The following is an 18,135-nucleotide window of genomic DNA, read 5'->3' on the forward strand; positions in this document are numbered from 1 at the left end:
ATACATTTATTTATTATTATTTGATAAGTATATTATATAAAATCACAGAAGTCATTTCAATACATGCATAAATTACATTTCCTAAAAATAAATAATTATAATTAACGATAAAGAAAATTTAAATTATTCTACAATAATTTATAACAAAATTTAATGGGATATTTGTTGTGATAAATCTTCAGCAATGTTTTCAAAATTTTGTTCCCACATTGTTCAATACAGATTATAATTGTGTACTGACCTTGAAAGTAATGGCTGCGAATTTATAATGTGCAGAACAATACACGAATCTTTCAATTTTTGTAACAAATGTAACGTCTAAATTTGCTAAATATCAAGTAATGCATGCATGCAATGACACGCATTGCATGGTGGGGTATGATCCATGCCTCATTATTCCTAATACCAGTAGTCCAGTAAAAATACAAAAAGCCCCAATCTCATTGAGCAATAATTATAGAATAGAAAAAAAAATTTTTTCTATTCTAAAATTAATGCTCAGTTAAACTGTAATTTTACTAGATTACAGGTTCACTCAGCATTAATGGCACAAATAGACAGGCAAATCAAGTGGATAAACAAGTTGTTTGGACTGTTAAAAGGGAAACTGATGTTCATACTGGGATATTTTAAAGCATTTTTGTCGTTTCTTGTTTCTTGTGTTAATAATTTACAGCAAATTGCTGAACATACACCATTTTATAATGAAAGTTAGATGTACCCTTTCGATTTACGCTTGTACCCCTAGGGGGTACATATACTGTATAGTACCTCCAGTTGAGAACCACTGCTTTTGACAGATTGTTTTTGTTTAATGACCTGAATGAGAAATACATTAAAAAAAAAGCATAGTATATTTAAAATGCAAGAAAATTTAAGTTTTGCTTTTGAATTGTCTGAATTTCTATGCATTTGGAGCTAGAACTATTTAAAATGACTAAGACAAAACATTTCTCACTTTGTTTCTAGCTGTTTACACACTGAGTACAAATGTTCTCGGTCTTCTTAATAAGCCTTCTTCAGGTACACTGTGGTCTGTTAGAACGTCAGTTGATAGATATTCAAACAGTGTCACTGTTTACAATATCTACTAACCAATGTTCTAACAGACCACAGTGTACCTGAAGAAGGCCGAGAACATTTGTTTTGCCTTAGTCAATTGTCTGAATTATTATTTTTTTAACTTTTTGATTCACGGTTGATTAAAACTGCAAATGCAGAACCAGTGGATATGGAAAACTGATGTATAGATTCAAAAGATCAAAAATTATTTTACAATGAAGATAATTGAATTATTCAATTTATAAAGTAGCATTTAGGAATTATTCTGAACAGAAATGCAATGCAAATTTTTATTATGAACGTAACAAATGAGTAAAATTTTTTGATACTAAACACTTAAGATAATGGTAATCATAAACTTGTATTATTTAAGCAAAATAAAATGATTCAGAAACTGTAAATTATTAAACTTATTACTGCAATTTCTCATTTCCCAGTTTTTTGCTTGTCTAGAGATTTCAAGAAAAAGATGACAGTGTCCTGGGATCTGGGAAATATAATTAATTATATTTGGAATATATTATATAAATTATCCTGAAAAAAATGATATAATTATTTTTCATTTAATTAATTAATTAAAAGAAATTTAATACATTCTGCAACCTCCATGATAGGCAAAAAATAATATTGTTGTGTAAAATACTATATGTATTAAAAAATTTCCTTTGAATTACATAGAAATTTTCACAAATAAAAAAATTGCTTGAAGTTCATTGAAAACTAATTACAACAACAACAACAAAACCCTCTTTGAATTACGTAGAAAATTTAAAGAAAAAAGAAAATTACCTTCAAATTCAAAGAGTAATGTAACAAAAAATTATCAATGTAAATTTTTACAATAAGATTTTAAAAAACAAAGATGGTCAGTACTCCAATCATTCATCCTTGTTCTTATTTTACTAACAAAAACATCCTATTGCTGAGAATGCCTTTTCTGATCCTATTAATATGATAGTCATCTTTAATGCATTCAAGAGTAGAAAGATGTTCTGGGTTTTTTCACCCATAGCCTCAAAGATTTCTAGTTTATTTTCAAGATGCCTTGCAGTATGTCTTTTGCTGTCTAATGTCTTGATTTTTCTATCTCAGCTGCTTCAATAGAAGCATCCAAGTTTTTCAGCTAGAGTCATTGAAAATGAATAAGTGACATCTATGAGTTAATTATATTTTCTATTACCAAAATTTCCCCAACTTAACACAAAATAAGGAAAAACTAAATTTTTAAGGAATTTGCAGGATTTCCTGGGAAATTTAAATGATTAAAAAAATAACAGGATCCTGAACCCTACTTATTACAAAATATCCAAATATCTCAAGTTATGATTTGTAAAGTGATTCCGTTTATATTATAAATCTTGAGTCAACTTTACAATATATTAATTTTCAATAGTTTAGAATATGCCAATTGAACTGTATATAATATATATACAGTATATATATATATTTGTACTAACATATTTAATATAATAATTAAATTTTTGTAAAAGAAAAACTTTTAATGAAACTTTTCATTGTGTTCATACAAATTGTAAGTATATATATATATATATAAATTCTGTAAGTTTGCCAAAATAATTTCATTATTGAAGAAAATGCTTTTTAATGAAAACACATTTTCAAAAAACATATCTGACTATTTAAGCTACAAAATACTTAAATTTTTCTTTGATTTTTGCTGATTATAAGATAATTATATGAAAAGTTTCAGAAATTATAGAGAAACCCTAAAAATTTATCAGCAGCATATATCAGCACAAATGCATTTATCTTGCATTAATCCCCATTATGGATACAAAATTAAATAATTACATTTAAAAATAATTTAATTTCAAAACAAATTATTACAAAATATATAAAACAGTTTTTAAAATTTTTGTTTATAGAATCAATAAAATATTTTTAATATTTGTAAAAGTCAATTAACATATAATGTGCATATAGAGTAAATATATATGTATTTACATTTACATATATATTTTTATGAAAAATATTTGTCAACTACTTATAAAATTACATAACCAAGCTTTGTCAAATTTCTTTCAGAGCTATTTATAAGTAATTAATTTATTTTGAATCTTCGTCTAGAAATAAACAGAAATGCCATCTCACAAGAATATAAATGAATTAATTTATATACTGCATTTAGCTCGGAAGAAATCTGACAATGTTCATTTAATTCATTTTGTGTCAACTAAGTTTTAAACAACAATTCTTAATATTATCAATTTGTAAACTTGCATTTTAAATATATTAAAATACATCATATTATATTTCTGCATAAAATAAATACACAAATTAAATTTCTGGGTCAATTATACATAAATGATAAAAAAAGAAAGTCATTTGTCATCGAAATTCATTGGAATTTTTAATTAATACACAAATTTAATGCTATCTAATCTCTTATTTCTCTTATCAATCAGTTCAAATTTTATTCACCTACATAAAACACATAAAACAATTAATCTCATTCAAGTTACCGAATGTCACATAAACCGCAATGTATCATAGGATCATTGAACATTGAACATTACATGTACATTAACACATGTAACGTTCAATGTTTAGCTGTAATTAAAACTCCATTAATTCCAATGGTTAAAGTATAACATCCTGATCTAAACAAATTCATGTTTTTATATATTCAACCTCTCATATTTTATACATAAACAGATACAGATTACATCTTATAATTTTTTAATCGATTTTTATTCATATAAACTGTGATTTATGTTTTTTATTGTTCCATTTTTTTTATTTATTTATTTTTTCCCTAAATAACCAAATCAGATCTATTAAGGAAAGGGAAGTTAATTAGGGTTAGGATGTTTGGATTTCTCTCACGAGTAAATATTGTATTTTAAAGAAGATTTCTTCTTTACTTACCCAAAAATAATCACGAAAATCAACTGGCATATCCGCACATTAGACACAAAACAAAACAACTCGATAAATGGGTGGACAGATAGAGTTAAACGTCGTTACTCGCCCCTGTCGACTTTTTTAATCTCCACCGCAGATCTATCGTCTGTTTTGTTAGCTATTAAAACTACAATTTTCGAATTTTTTCATTTTTATTATTTACTTATTTTCTTGATAAAGAAATATAAAATTATAATAATTTTATTTTATTTTAAATTTATTATTTTAAATTCTTGTAGTTTAATAACAATTTAATTCATGTAATCATCTAAAATTACAATAAATTATGGCTAAGGTTTCTCGAATTTTTAATTAAATAATATTTTTATATAATTTTTTCGGAGTTCTTAATCTATAAAATTTGTATTTTGTTTGTTATAAATTTACTGAAAACATTTTAAATTCGAGCAAAATATTTATGTCTACTACTTGTGAAGATCAGAAAGAAAAAATTTACTACTGCCATCTATTGAATAAAGTTACAATTTTATTTGTATTCTTAAATACATAATTAATTAATTTTTTTTCTTAATGAATTTAAAATGCTAAAAATTACATCTCTGAACAAAATCTCTTTATTTTCAAAGAGCGAACGTAAATGTGGCAACAAGTTTGTAGTAGCGAAACTAAAAAAAAAAGTCGTGGCATACATTGATAAATAAAGCAAAAATCTATGATAAAGTCTCATTTCGTTTTTATTTGCAAGTTTATAACATTCTATTCACTTTTATACATATTTAGTTTATATTCGCTATTCAAAAATTATCCAAATTATAGTGTAACTATATTTTGCGACAGTAATATGTTTTGAATATATACGGTATGTACTGTATTTCGCTGCCGTTTTTTTCAGAAATAAATCCAAAAATATCTATTGCATTTTGATTTATAAATATCAAGCAATGCAATAAATGAGATCTCATCTATATTTGTCATTCATACAATCAATATTAATGAAATATACTAGGAAACGTCAAACGCGTGAGTCCATAATTTTAATAAAACAAAAATTTTTATGGGATTTTTATTTTACTATAAAAGAACTAAAATAGAGAATAATAAATATTAATCATAGTTGTTTATAAAGCATATCAATGAACATAACATCTTTCACAAAAATATATTAATTTTGATCTTGATATGATGTTCAAAACACGATCTAACAGATTAAAGATAGATAAATAAAAAGTTGTAAGAGGACGTCCATTAATTTAAGTGTACAGTTTTTGAGCCACTTTTGATCCTTTTCCTCCCTATTGTATATAATACTGTAATGTACTTTTGCCAAATTTTTGACCTAATTACTTACACAACAGTTCATGAAGCATCCGACGTTGAAGAAATGACTAAAAGTTCTTCAAATATTTTTTGATAGCTTATTCACATGACTAGTAAGTCGCAAACTGCTGATCCGCGTTAAGGCTTCATATCCGACCCTCGGCCTTGATTTCTTTTCTAAAAATCAATGTTTCTAACATCTTGCGGGGATTAATTTAACATCGAAATTAATCTGATTAATTCAGTGGCCCTCATCTTTGGCCCGGCCGTCTGGCAGGAGCCACAAAAATTACCAAAAAATTATACATAGTGACGGTGTGTGTTAGAAATAAAAGAACTTGTTATTATTTTAGGATTTTATTATCTTTTTAACATTAAAAGTACTTTTACATAAAAGTAACTTGTAACAATTGCACCTAGGGCCTCATAATCCTCTTTTGAATTAACTTAATTAAACAAAAAGATAGATTCAAAGCTGAACCCATCAAAAGTAATTTCTATTTAACTGTGGGCGCCGAACTTTATTACGTCGATAATTTTCGATTGTCGTTTTGAAATAATTCGTTCATTCTGGATGTTAGTTTTCACTGTTGTACCTCAGTGAATTCGAATGTGGAAGGAATTTCAGGTGGCCCAGGCAGTGGGGACGTGACTCAATCGGTAGAGCGCTCGCTTCGCATGCGAGAGGTACCGAGGTCGATGCTCGGCATCTCCGTCCGTCCGCCGCTGTTATTTTAACAAACGTCAGCAATGAAAAATATTTTTGGCACCACAAAAAATAATTGGTCTTTCCGTTTCAAACTTCTGAAAGACGCTAACGACGAGTACCGCGCTGGTATCTGTGCATCGGGTTTACACTTCATTACAGTCGGAGTGCGATAGCCGTGTACGTACTTATTATTTGCAAATTGACTCCTGCCAATTTTATAAACATCCGACCTATCGCTGTAAGCTGTAGCGAAAGTGTTCGGGAAAAACGGTTGGTGAAGCATTTCTCATTGATGCTTGCGGCCGATGGCAAAGAGCGCGTATCCTACTTTTAGCAACAGTGACGTTCTTCGTTCGCAACTGCCTAACAAACGCTTAATAGAGTGAGCTACGAGTATTTACAGATAGTATTTCAGCCACTTAGTCGATGGGGACGTAGCTCATATGGTAGAGCGCTCGCTTAGCACACGATAATTACCGAGATCGATACTCGGCGTCTCCACATTCGTTTTGTTTAAGTATTTAAAATGTGATTTCTCTTTTAAAATTCGTTCTAATTACATCCGGTTTGTATAAACGATCGAATTCTCGAAATACTTTTTCAGATTTTTGCTAAAGTTATTAAATAATTTTGTCAGAGCGAATTCTTGTTTAAATTTCAATCATACAACTGGCTGGAAAAATTCCGTTTTACAACTTCATAACTTTTCGGTTCGCCAAAATTCTTATTGTTTCGGAAGCAGGCTGCAAGTACACCGTCAGTATAAAGTCGGTAGCAGCGATGCACTTGAGTACTACATCTCCAGGTATGACGAAGCGTAGAGAAAAAAAAAATTACCATTAAAAGGAGACGCGGAGTATCGATCTCAGTACTTCTCGCATGCAAAGCGAGCGCTCTACCATCTGAGCTGCGTCCCCAACGTTCGGATCACCTTTACGGCTCGTTTTCATTCTTTCGTTATTCATTCGTAAGTAACGTTTTCACAGTTTCAATCGATTACCCACCCTTGGTTTTTCAAGATCCACAATGTGGGTCGCTGGACTGTATGGGACGGGACTTGACACCAGGTACANTGTGATTTCTCTTTTAAAATTCATTCTAATTACATCCGGTTTGTATAAACGATCGAATTCTCGAAATACTTTTTCAGATTTTTGCTAAAGTTATTAAATAATTTTGTCAGAGCGAATTCTTGTTTAAATTTCAATCATACAACTGGCTGGAAAAATTCCGTTTTACAACTTCATAACCAAAATTCTTATTGTTTCGGAAGCAGGCTGCAAGTACACCGTCAGTATAAAGTCGGTAGCAGCGATGCACTTGCGTACTACATCTCCAGGTATGACGAAGCGTAGAGAAAAAAAAATTACCATTAAAAGGAGACGCGGAATATCGATCTCAGTACTTCTCGCATGCAAAGCGAGCGCTCTACCATCTGAGCTGCGTCCCCAACGTTCGGATCACCTTTACGGCTCGTTTTCATTCTTTCGTTATTCATTCGTAAGTAACGTTTTCACAGTTTCAATCGATTACCCACCCTCGGTTTTTCAAGATCCACAATGTGGGTCGCTGGACTGTATGGGACGGGACTTGACACCAGGTACAGATCGCCCTGAGTTCTTCGACAGCCCGAAATCGATCTCAGAGCGGTAGACGGAAGTTTTAACCGCTCAAACATCCGACCGTCACCTTCTTATACTAGGTGTTGAAAGTATAACACTTAGTTATAAAGAGTTTGTTATTGTACACTAGACACTTGCACATAAATTGTTTTTAGTTGGTCTGGAATGTACCGTATCTCCGACTTAATATATTATTTCGGTGAGAAATTGCTATTCGATGTACACCATTTTGTTCACGACGCGTTTTAGGAACTTAAGTATGACATATATGGAGGACGTTCTGTATTTAATAACGACAGATGAAATTTGATCGAATAATGTAGGGTCTTTTATCAGGAATCATGGTAGTGACTCGCAGGCAAGTAAAAACGTTACTGACTGACTACACATGCAGGAATCTGAGTTGCCGAATTTCGGGGGTCGATTTTTCCGCCCCCAAACACCTATAGTTATTTCGAATATCTCGTCTCGTTCGAAGGAAAATTAATTTCTTAGGTAATGTGCAAAATTTCAATATTACAGTATGTATAAAGCGGTTACCGAAATATAAGCAATTAAATAGAGCAAAACTCTATTTTCTTCTCACTTTTCTTCATCCGGAATTTCAGACGCTCGTAGAGAAAAAAACTACTGGATCTAGAAAGCTCAAATTTTAAACTTAAGCCTTTCTCATTATTGGCGACGTACTGGCCAAACTTCCGGGTCGATAGGTCAGAGTTCACCCCATTGAGCTGATTCAGTTTTACGGTTTTATTTTATGCTTATAAGAAGAAAATTGCTTAGAAACAAATGAATTTTATTCAAAATGTTACTCAAAATTACAATCTCTCAAATTTATGCCAATTAAAACTTTTTATAACAATTTTACTAAACGGCGTTCGGTAACATGATGATAATTTAAAATATATTTTGATATAAACATGGATGACGTTATCGTTTCGTTACGTTATTGTTTATAACATCAAAGTTGACGGCAATTTCCTCTGCGGTGACTTTGCTAAACTGTATAATGAAAGGCCTACGGTAACATATAGGTGGACTATATATATTCATCCCGAACAGTTTGTAGGTATCTATCGTTTCCAAATGTTTCAGCCAAGGCAGTTCTATCACACGGTGTGGTAGTCACCTACGAAAAAGCCCTCCGTTCCATCTATAAGGAGATAGCCAGTAGTAAGCACAAAATTCTAAGGAGAGGGGAAATTGTAGGGTTTTACAAAAACCCTACAATTTCCTCATTCTTTAGGAATGAAAAAGACGCCATCGGGAAAAAATAGTGCTTCGGCCGAAACAACTTGAAAGGTTAGAAATGTACTAGTACAAAGCCTTCGGGAAAAGGACGGTAGTTAACTTCGAGGAGACAGACTCTATTTCGTCAGGCTGGAGTGCGTATAAAAAGTTATAAGAAAAAGTTTCTTCTTCCAATAGTGAGACTAATAAAATCTATCACGTCTTTCTTAATTATGCACAACTAGCAGAGACCGAGATTAAAACAATTTTCTTTATTTCGCCTATTTAAGAATGCATTTCGGATTGGTAATTTTCTAATCCCTATTTGGGCTCACGGCTTTAGTGTCTCCAACATAACGAACAAAAGGTTAGTTCGTCCTAATATACTTTTGTTATTCACAATGATGTATATAGTACACAATTTGTACACATCCTAGATGGTGTAATTTCTACATATCAGTCTCTTACCGGCAATTACTGGCATGCTTTCTTTGTCTATTTTTGATGGGCAAATGCAACGCTTCTTCTATTTTCCACGGTTATTAACTCCTTATTACCTCTTAGAAGGATTTTAACTTCAATATTGTGTGGTTCGTAACACGACAAAGGTCAAAATGTGCTTTTTCATTGTAAATATTTTCACAAGTTGAAAACAAAGTTTTCACAAACAAACTATAAGTACGAGCAATTATTTATTGTGACATGGTCACGATGCCAGGCTGCAATTTTTTTTTATCATATTTTTAAATCATTTAAAATATATGCTCTCCACCTCAAATTAGTAGTGGCTTGCCCCCATACATCATAAACAATAGAGTCGTGCCGGTCATATGCTTTGGGGGGAGTTTTGAATTGAAAAAACGTGACTTCCAGTTTGCGTGGGAAGTTCATATATACTGTATAAAATACCGCTCCAATATAGGATGCGGCTCTCATATTTTTCTGATACACAGTATATGCGACAAGGTTTGGCCATAATTGGTATATACTGCAAAAAGGTTTTCACGAGGACTTTTATATATTATGATTTCTTAATACTTAAACTCATAAATTATCCAAAAATTTTCATTCTTGAACATTCATTACTTTAATTAATGATCTAAGTTAAAATGGAATATTTACGATTCGGTGCTCTGCGAAATGTACCGTACCATAAATCGGATACGTTAGAAAACACCTCAGATTAAATAAAATTCAAGTAATGATTACGCCTGCAGATATTAATATTATAATTTTAAAATTATTTACATAACCGAATATATGTAAATATTTAAACATTTTTAATATATTTTCATTTAGGGGGAATTTATAACCATATCCGGTCTACTGATAAATCTCGAACACGTGGGTAATATAATTTATCGATACGCTTATCAATTTATATTAGCAAATATTTAATATTTCTAAAATACATAAATAATTTTCTGTAAAATATTTGAAAGATTTTTAAAAGTAAAACACTTATCAAACTCTAATTTAGTGCATTTTATGTAATTGGTGGCGAGCGTGAGTTGAACGGTAACATGGGATTGGGACATCTGCAGAATTTAGCAGCTACAATCTTTCAACCATCGGTTAATCCAGTTGCCAAAGCTACACATACACTTCTCAAGGAATTTCATCTTAAAGGCATTAAGAGAGTTGAAGTCAAATTCGATCCATTTCATCCTAACGTTAAGTCTATACGGTACGTATATATTATATTAAGACGTGAAATTGATGAAAATTCTTTTTAACGTGATAACCTTTCGCGGCAAATCGATATTTATGGTATCTCTATTATGCGGTAGTATAAAAACGAATTGTTTACCATCCTTTAAAGCTTCGTTAATTAAGTTTTAAATCGTCGTAGCGTGAAAAATTTATAGACGTGAATTATATTAGATAAAGAATTTCAGAAATGTTAATTTTATTGAATCCATTTTATGGTATTTCTGTGGAATAAAATAATTTGATACGAATAATTTAATTTTTAGGATCAAATAACAGAAAATAAGGTAATCCTGTAGTTTATGTTAGTTAATATTGAGTATATACTGTATATGTATAAATTGCACGATTACTGAAAATAAATATGTATAAGTATATATTTATCTATGTAAGAAGCATAAAAATAACTTATAATTTAGAATATGTAAATTATAAGTTCTTCAAAATGTTAGTTCTAAATACAAAATAAATTCAGTAATTACCTTTTCAAATTCATTTAACTCCTATATTCTCCTTATTGATTATGTTATTATTCATATAACATAATCAATAAGGAGAATACATTTTTAATAATTCCATTATTAAAATGTATATTTTTAATAATGGAATTATTAAAAATGTATTGCTGTCCGAGACATTATATGGAATAGCGACTATAAAATATATTACGATGGGTCAGGAGGAAACACAGTCAGTCACCACCTGAAGCAGACCTCAGTGGTGGTCAAAAGCATTTGTGGAGTTTACTACGGACATAACACTTGTAAAAAAAAGTTTCCGTGGANTAAATAAATTTCAATAAATTATCTGTATCCAACTAAGTTATTTAACAGAGTATATTGATTTTTAATGTAGAGAATAAAATATGTATATTGTCTTGCTTTGTATTTTGTGTGATATAATGTTTGTCAGGTTAGAGATTAGAGTTTATTTTAAGGAAATTTCAGACAGGAATTGATTTTACAGATTACCATTTTGGCCTTTTTTTTTTTTTTTTTTTCTTCTATTCCTGCCACGGTTGATAAAATTTGGCATATTTGAGGTAAGAACCAAGGAGGGTTCTACCTGAAAATTTTACAGCGGAAGAATTTGAAGTTTGCCAACTTTTGTAGATTAGAGCCAAATTTTTACACCAAAAGTTTGTCTCTAGGCCCCTGCTGCTCATCAAATGGCAAATTCTCTGTTAACAGAAAGATGATTGTCCAAATCACAGGTTAAACTGAAAAAAATTCGTATAGAACCCTCTGATTCTCATCTCATGATATTAAGATTATTCTAAATCTTCCCAAAACTGATTATATACTATCAAATAACACCAACAAAACATTTTGATGGTGTTGTTTAATTAAGATTATTTAATTGTGTTTTTTTTCTTTTTCATTACTTTAGTGATTTTGTTTATTATTTATCGGCACCAAGAATACGTCAGAGCAACGTGAAATGTGCTTTTAAAACTTCGGTTGTTAACGATCGTTCGGAACCAACTGCATTAGTTACCATCGGTAAGTATTTTACAGTAAATATAAAATATGCTCTATCAAATGTTTTCTCTGGTGTAAATTAGTAATGAATGAATTGAATAATTTATATTTTGATTTAGTTATTATTTAAGTTTAATTTGATATTTAGTGTTTAATTTAAAAGCATGTGTAGAGAATATAAAGTTTATCTATTCACAAAAATTTGTTTATTCAGACTTCATATTTTCACAGTTATCATTACCCAGGTGAATATGGAAGTTGTTTGGTTGTTAATATAATCTATAATATAATCGAGACGGGTTGATGATAATAATAATAATAAGTGCAGAGCCCAAACAGTTAGGAGTTGGAAGCTGAAATTTGGTACACAGTTAGGGTACGTCACGAAAATGCACACTAAGAAGGGATTTTTCGAAATGCCCCCCTGGGGGGAGAGGGACAGGATTAAGCTTAACACTGTTAAGTAACAATGGAAGTTTTAAGTAACAATAAAAGTTTTAACTAACAATGGAATTGTTAAGAAAAAGCGATGTTTTAAGAGAAAGTGCAGTTGGTTTTCATTTTTGCAGGAAATTGAAGATATTTTTAGACCCATGTAAAAATTCTTTAATTAGTCTGGAAACAGGGGATCCAATTTTTGCATTCTGTGAAAACGGGTAAGGTTGACTATAACGTAATAATCTTAATCTTCGCTATCGTTACTTTTGCCCGAGCAACGCCGGGCCCACCTGCTAGTATTATTATAAACAATTTTAAATTTTAATTTGTTATTGGCATTTATTTAAAAATTTGCATTCTTTATTATTCAGATGTTTTCGTTTTTTTAGAATTCTGATTAGTTAAATAGATGTACATTAAATATATCATGAAAAAATATTAATAATGAGATGAGTATTTGAATCAGGATTTCATCTCATCAATATTGGTCAATTCTATTACAATTCAGTCCATCTATAATATAATAGAAATAATAACAAACCTGTAACCATTATATATGCAGTAACTAACATTTATTAAACTAATGTTTTCAGTCTTTTTGATTGACCATCTTCAGTAAAATATAGTTTAAAATTTCACAAAAAGAACAAAACTGTCCATATTCCAAAATGGTTTTTATAAGCTTCTATTTTTGGAATATATGAATTTTAAAAAATGTGTATGTCGGTTATTTTTATGTATTATACAATATCGCATATGTTGCAAAATCAATAGACATCTAAAACATAAATTATTCATAGTGAAATAACGTATGCATAGAACTTTCCAAATTTCACTTTTCATATTTATACTCTCACACTTTCATCCACTTACATTGTTTGCCTTTAGATTTTATTTATCAATACTTTCCAGGCTGGTGAAAGCATGATGTTTTCTCTAGAATTTACTGCCTGCCCCTCTCTGTAACCAGTTGCTCTTTTTAGATGTTATTTTTGTTTGATCCTCTCCTTTAGTGATCTAGTAGTGGCTCCTATCTAGCATATGTTACTATACCTTCTACTGTCTTTTATTGATATTCTGTACACATCTGGAATGCATGTTGGGTCATGGTCTCTTTGTCATTCCTTAGCATCCCATATACCATGGGATTTCTTTTAAATGTGATTTTTCTTGTTAGTTTCAACCCCAATTTACATGGCTTTTCTCTGAAGACAATTCAGAGAGTTGCCATCTGTATTCCAAAATGGGGGTATACCATTTTGGAATACGGATGGCTTTGTTCATTTTGTGAAATTTTAAATTTTATGTATTTTCCTGAAGATGGTCAATCAAAAGGACCGAAAATATTAGATTAATAAATGTTAGTTACTACATATTTAATGGTTATGGGTTTGTTATTATGATAGTACAGTTACTGAAAGATATTATTTCTATTAATCCTTAATAAGTTTTCTTAATTTTTTTCTATTATATGAAATTTGAAATTTTGCATTTATATCATTAAGATTAAAATATCTCTTGAAGAAATCTAAACAAAACAATATGACAAATAAATATTTTTGAGAATGAATCTGGTAAGGGGTTTTTTTTTTAACTCTTTCCACTCTGTGGGCACTAAGAGGGCCTCTTTTCGCAAGCCCATTATGGGTTTGGCCAGGCCCACAATGGTGTGGTCGGGTGGTGAGGGATGGGCCCGACATATCCGGATGGACTACTACTCAAAAAATTCCTGGGGATTTATTGACCTGTCTGGATTCGAACCTGGATCCCCAGAGCGGTAGGCTGTCACCTTGACCTCTCAGCCATCCAGCCAAGTATCTGGTAAGGGTCCCGACATGGTCCTCATAATTTTCAATAGTACTGTTTGTGTGGATAGGCTATGGTATAAACCTTTGTTAAGCAAAGGGATCATGGCCCCCACATGGTAGTGACTGACCGGACCCTATTCAGGGGGCCTGGGTTCAAGGGGACCTATATAAAGATGGCCAGCTTGTATTTTTTGCTTTGCTTGGATTTTCTTGTGGAATATTGAGTTCTTGACATAGTTTAATTAATATTCTAAGCTACTATTATTAACTTAGAAAGGTAATTTTTATGATTGTTATATAAGCTGAAAAAACTTTTATCAGAATTTTTCTGTTTACAATTATGGCAATTTGCTTTGGCAAAAGTCAGAAAATTTACTGAAAAAAATTTAATTGATAGTTTCTTGGGTTTGTTTTGCAATTTCTGTCATTCTTTCAGTTCTCGTGTTGGTTCTTATTTTTTGTTTTTAATGTTGTGTTTATCATTGTAAAATTTGTCAGTGTAATTCCTTTATTGTCTTTAATAAATCTAATCTATGTTTTTGTAAATGTGTGCTTAATTTATGAATGAAAATAATCTCAAAGTTAAATGACAAAAAATATTATAAGGCCTTATCATAATCCCAAAGCGGCCACAGGGGCCGAGTGGTTAAGTCCCTTGCATCACTAAGGTCTTGGGTTCAAGTGGGAGAAGGGTGGCTTGCCAACGATCCTGGTCTGAGGGCCCTGCTGCAGGCCATGAAAGGAAGAAAACACACTTATCAAACATTTTCAAGAAAATTAGAGTTAAGTAAGTTGCTTTGGATTTTTTAAGTTCTATGGAACTTTTCATTGAAGACCATGTTCAGCAACAGTATACCTGACTGATAATTGAGATTGCTGATTTATATTGGCGAATGAATTTTTTCAAATCAATGCAATTATTACATAAAATAATTGCAAATTATATGGGTTTATACACACAATTTGCAATTTTGATTAAAAAATTAAGATAAAGTAAGCAATGTCTTTATTTATGATTGACTTTTTTACATATTCCACTAAACATATGACCTTCATCTTGTGTTCACTCTATTGTTTCATTTGAATGTATCTCAAAGGTCCTTTTTTTTTTTTTATCATTTCTCAAAATTTAAATAATTTTGATGATTTTTTTTTATTTCTTAATTTTTCTTTTTTAAATTAAAATGTTAAAACAATAATTTTTGATTTTATGTAATTGTTGTCTTGTTTTTATATTTGTTAATTTTTAGGCAGTAGATATCAACTGTCCTTCAGAACTTTTCTACTTATAAAAATTAATATAATAAAATTTTGGAATGCATACTGTAGTTATAATAAAACTGTGTTTGCCTGATTCTGTGCAATTACGTCTCCATAGAGCCAAAACTTACTTGTTAGTGCTCATATATCCAAATTGTAATATAAAAGGATAAAAAGCAAATCACCAATAATAAAATTTTATTGGATGTGTAATTTTATTTGTAATTGACTTGATTATGCACTTTCTACATTTTTTATGACTGCAAATTGCTTTTGTTATCTATTCTCACATATCTTGCTACCTAAAAATATGTGACATAATAGATATAACATTTGATTGTAGACAGAAGTAAAGTATATATGCATTTCAACCTACAAATTTTAGAGTAGGTTACTGGAACTTTTAACATGCATATATTGTGATTTTAAATACACCAAAATCCAACCCTTAGTTATAATTAATAATTTTTTTCAATTTATTTAATTACTTAAAATATCAAATAATTCATAATATAAACTTCTACATTCAAAGAACATCGGGATGAAATCAACACATTGAACCCGTTACCGGTGTGGGTGATATGACGGATAAATATCGCAAACGTTCGAAAACGTTTGCGAAACATAATGTTCTTCCTCAGAGAGACATGGATTCAATTCTATTTTAAATATTCATAATATTCTTACACTTCCAAATGTAAACAATTTTAAATTAGAAAAACAATACCCAAATACTGATTAATATTAATCCAAGAGCCACTACTTCACAAAACCAATAAACCAGCAATAAAAAAAAAAAGTGAATAGCACAATCTCCAATCTATGGAAAATATTCCACAGAAGCACATTTCATGCAGGTTGCTACATACAAACATTCCACCAATCATAAACTAGTCATTGATGTTTGGAGGAGGATAGATTTTAAAGTTTATGATCTGTTCCAATAATGAATGATTGAATTTTAAACACCAACCTGAGTATGTCTTTTTAAAAATGCACAAAAACATTTGCTTCTCAAAGTGAGTAGTTCTTTGTATTGCTAGTTCATTGGTTTTGTGAAATAGTGTATCTCGAATTTTAAATTAATTTTTAACAGACATCAATTCTTAAAAAAAAATTTTCAAAGAGAAAGTGTACATTTTTTATAGAAAATAAATAGACAAAATTTTTGATACACTCAAAAAATGAAGGAAAACCTAATCCAGCAGTTCCCAACTTATCAAATAATTTTTTACTGATATTCCTGCTGGTATGCTATACCATTGCGCTACAACACACTACACTATGTTGGGACATTAATTATAGGATATATATTAGAGGTCATAAGAGGACTCAATCCAAGACTAGGATAATTACACCTCATCCCAAATCTGCATTGGCACATTCATACATCACTAGACTCAACAGATTTTATTGTGGAACCCCAAATTTTACTGGCAGAACTGTTCCTAAGGTTCTGTGAAACATAAGTTGGAAACTCCTGACCTAATCTAATCCTAACAAAGTAGGATTTTGAGTATACAGTAGATTGCATAATTTATTAAAAGATAGAGCTCACGATAAAACTTTATCAATTTTATCCAAAATGGAAAGTGCCATAGTCCAAATGGGGTAATCTATAATCAATACAAGACTGAAAATTAGTAAAAAAAAAAGTACTCTTAATGTACTTTTAGACAAGATATAGAATGCTGGTGTTCTTGTAAATCTGTCTAATAACCAGATTTAACTATTTTATCAACATGATTTTTAAAAGTAAGTTCATTATCAAAAATTATTTTTAGATCATTGAATGATGTTAACATGATAGGAGTGGAGCCAATATAAAAAGTAGGTAGGGGAGCAGCGTTGCCATTCCTAGTACATTTGTACTTTTCGGGTACATTTTGCCCTTTCCAGTAAATTGAAAGTACACTTAGATTTTTAGTACATTTTGAGTACATTATAATATTTCATGCCTTAACGAAAAAGTGAGATAAAATTAGTTTAATAAAGTCTCACTAGTGTCACTGCTTACTAATTTAAATTATCCAATCACAACATACAAATGGTGTATGTCCGTTGACATCAACAACATAGATAGTTGCACATATAAATGTCTTGACTCAGTGGTCTTCTTTCACACGTTCAGTCCTCTGCATGTTCTCATCAGGACCTTGACAAAATTTTTCGTGCCACGTGGTCCAAACAATTCAACTCCGTCAAACAAAAATAATGGACCGGTAAGCAAATCAATGATTTTTAAACTTTTGTCATCAATAATATCAAAATATCCGTTAAGTCAGAGGCAAATTATTACAGAAATTAGTTTTGAAATTGTACGAGTATAAATAATATAAATACTTTTATATTATTTTCTACCACTATAATTTAATTCTTAAATTATGAACTTCAATTTTAGTAATCGTAGTAAAAGAAATAAGGGTTAATGTTACGTATGGTTCCAAAATGGCCACGCTTCCGCCTGTTCCAAGGTCTATATAAGAAGATCAGGACACACATGATCTACTTCTTGAGCCGCCATTTTGGGGGTTTTCGAGTCACATGTTTTAAGCAAACTTGTATGAGCAGTCAGTTTTATACGACATTAATTAAACTAAAATTGCATAAAT

At 30.5% G+C, this 18,135-nt stretch overlaps 2 protein-coding genes across 5 annotated transcripts in view; one reads left to right on the top strand and one right to left on the bottom strand.

Annotated features, from left to right (window-relative positions):
- LOC111625298 (F-BAR domain only protein 2-like) overlaps window positions 1-4,066 on the bottom strand; it is a 44,869-nt gene extending 40,803 nt beyond the window's left edge. The window contains exon 1 of the mRNA XM_023368421.1: window positions 3,952-4,066. Within this exon, the coding sequence (XP_023224189.1) occupies window positions 3,952-3,981 (30 nt within the window). The 5' untranslated portion in view covers window positions 3,982-4,066. The remainder of the gene's footprint in view (window positions 1-3,951) is intronic.
- A 6,059-nt stretch (window positions 4,067-10,125) lies between these two features.
- Window positions 10,126-18,135, top strand: part of LOC111625304 (39S ribosomal protein L53, mitochondrial-like) — an 18,075-nt gene continuing 10,065 nt past the window's right edge. The window contains exons 1-4 of one of the 4 annotated variants that reach the window (XM_023368430.1): window positions 10,126-10,174; window positions 10,307-10,513; window positions 11,926-12,038; window positions 15,514-16,353. In XM_023368430.1, coding sequence (XP_023224198.1) covers window positions 10,350-10,513; window positions 11,926-12,038; window positions 15,514-15,617 — 381 coding nt within the window. In that variant the 5' untranslated portion in view covers window positions 10,126-10,174; window positions 10,307-10,349 and the 3' untranslated portion in view covers window positions 15,618-16,353. The other 3 variants (XM_023368427.1, XM_023368429.1, XM_023368428.1) reach the window with 3 other exon arrangements.

The sequence above is a fragment of the Centruroides sculpturatus genome, unplaced genomic scaffold (assembly GCF_000671375.1).
Source record: "Centruroides sculpturatus isolate CEXI.00-Female unplaced genomic scaffold, Cexi_2.0 scaffold303, whole genome shotgun sequence".
Classification (NCBI taxonomy): Eukaryota; Metazoa; Arthropoda; class Arachnida; order Scorpiones; family Buthidae; genus Centruroides; species Centruroides sculpturatus.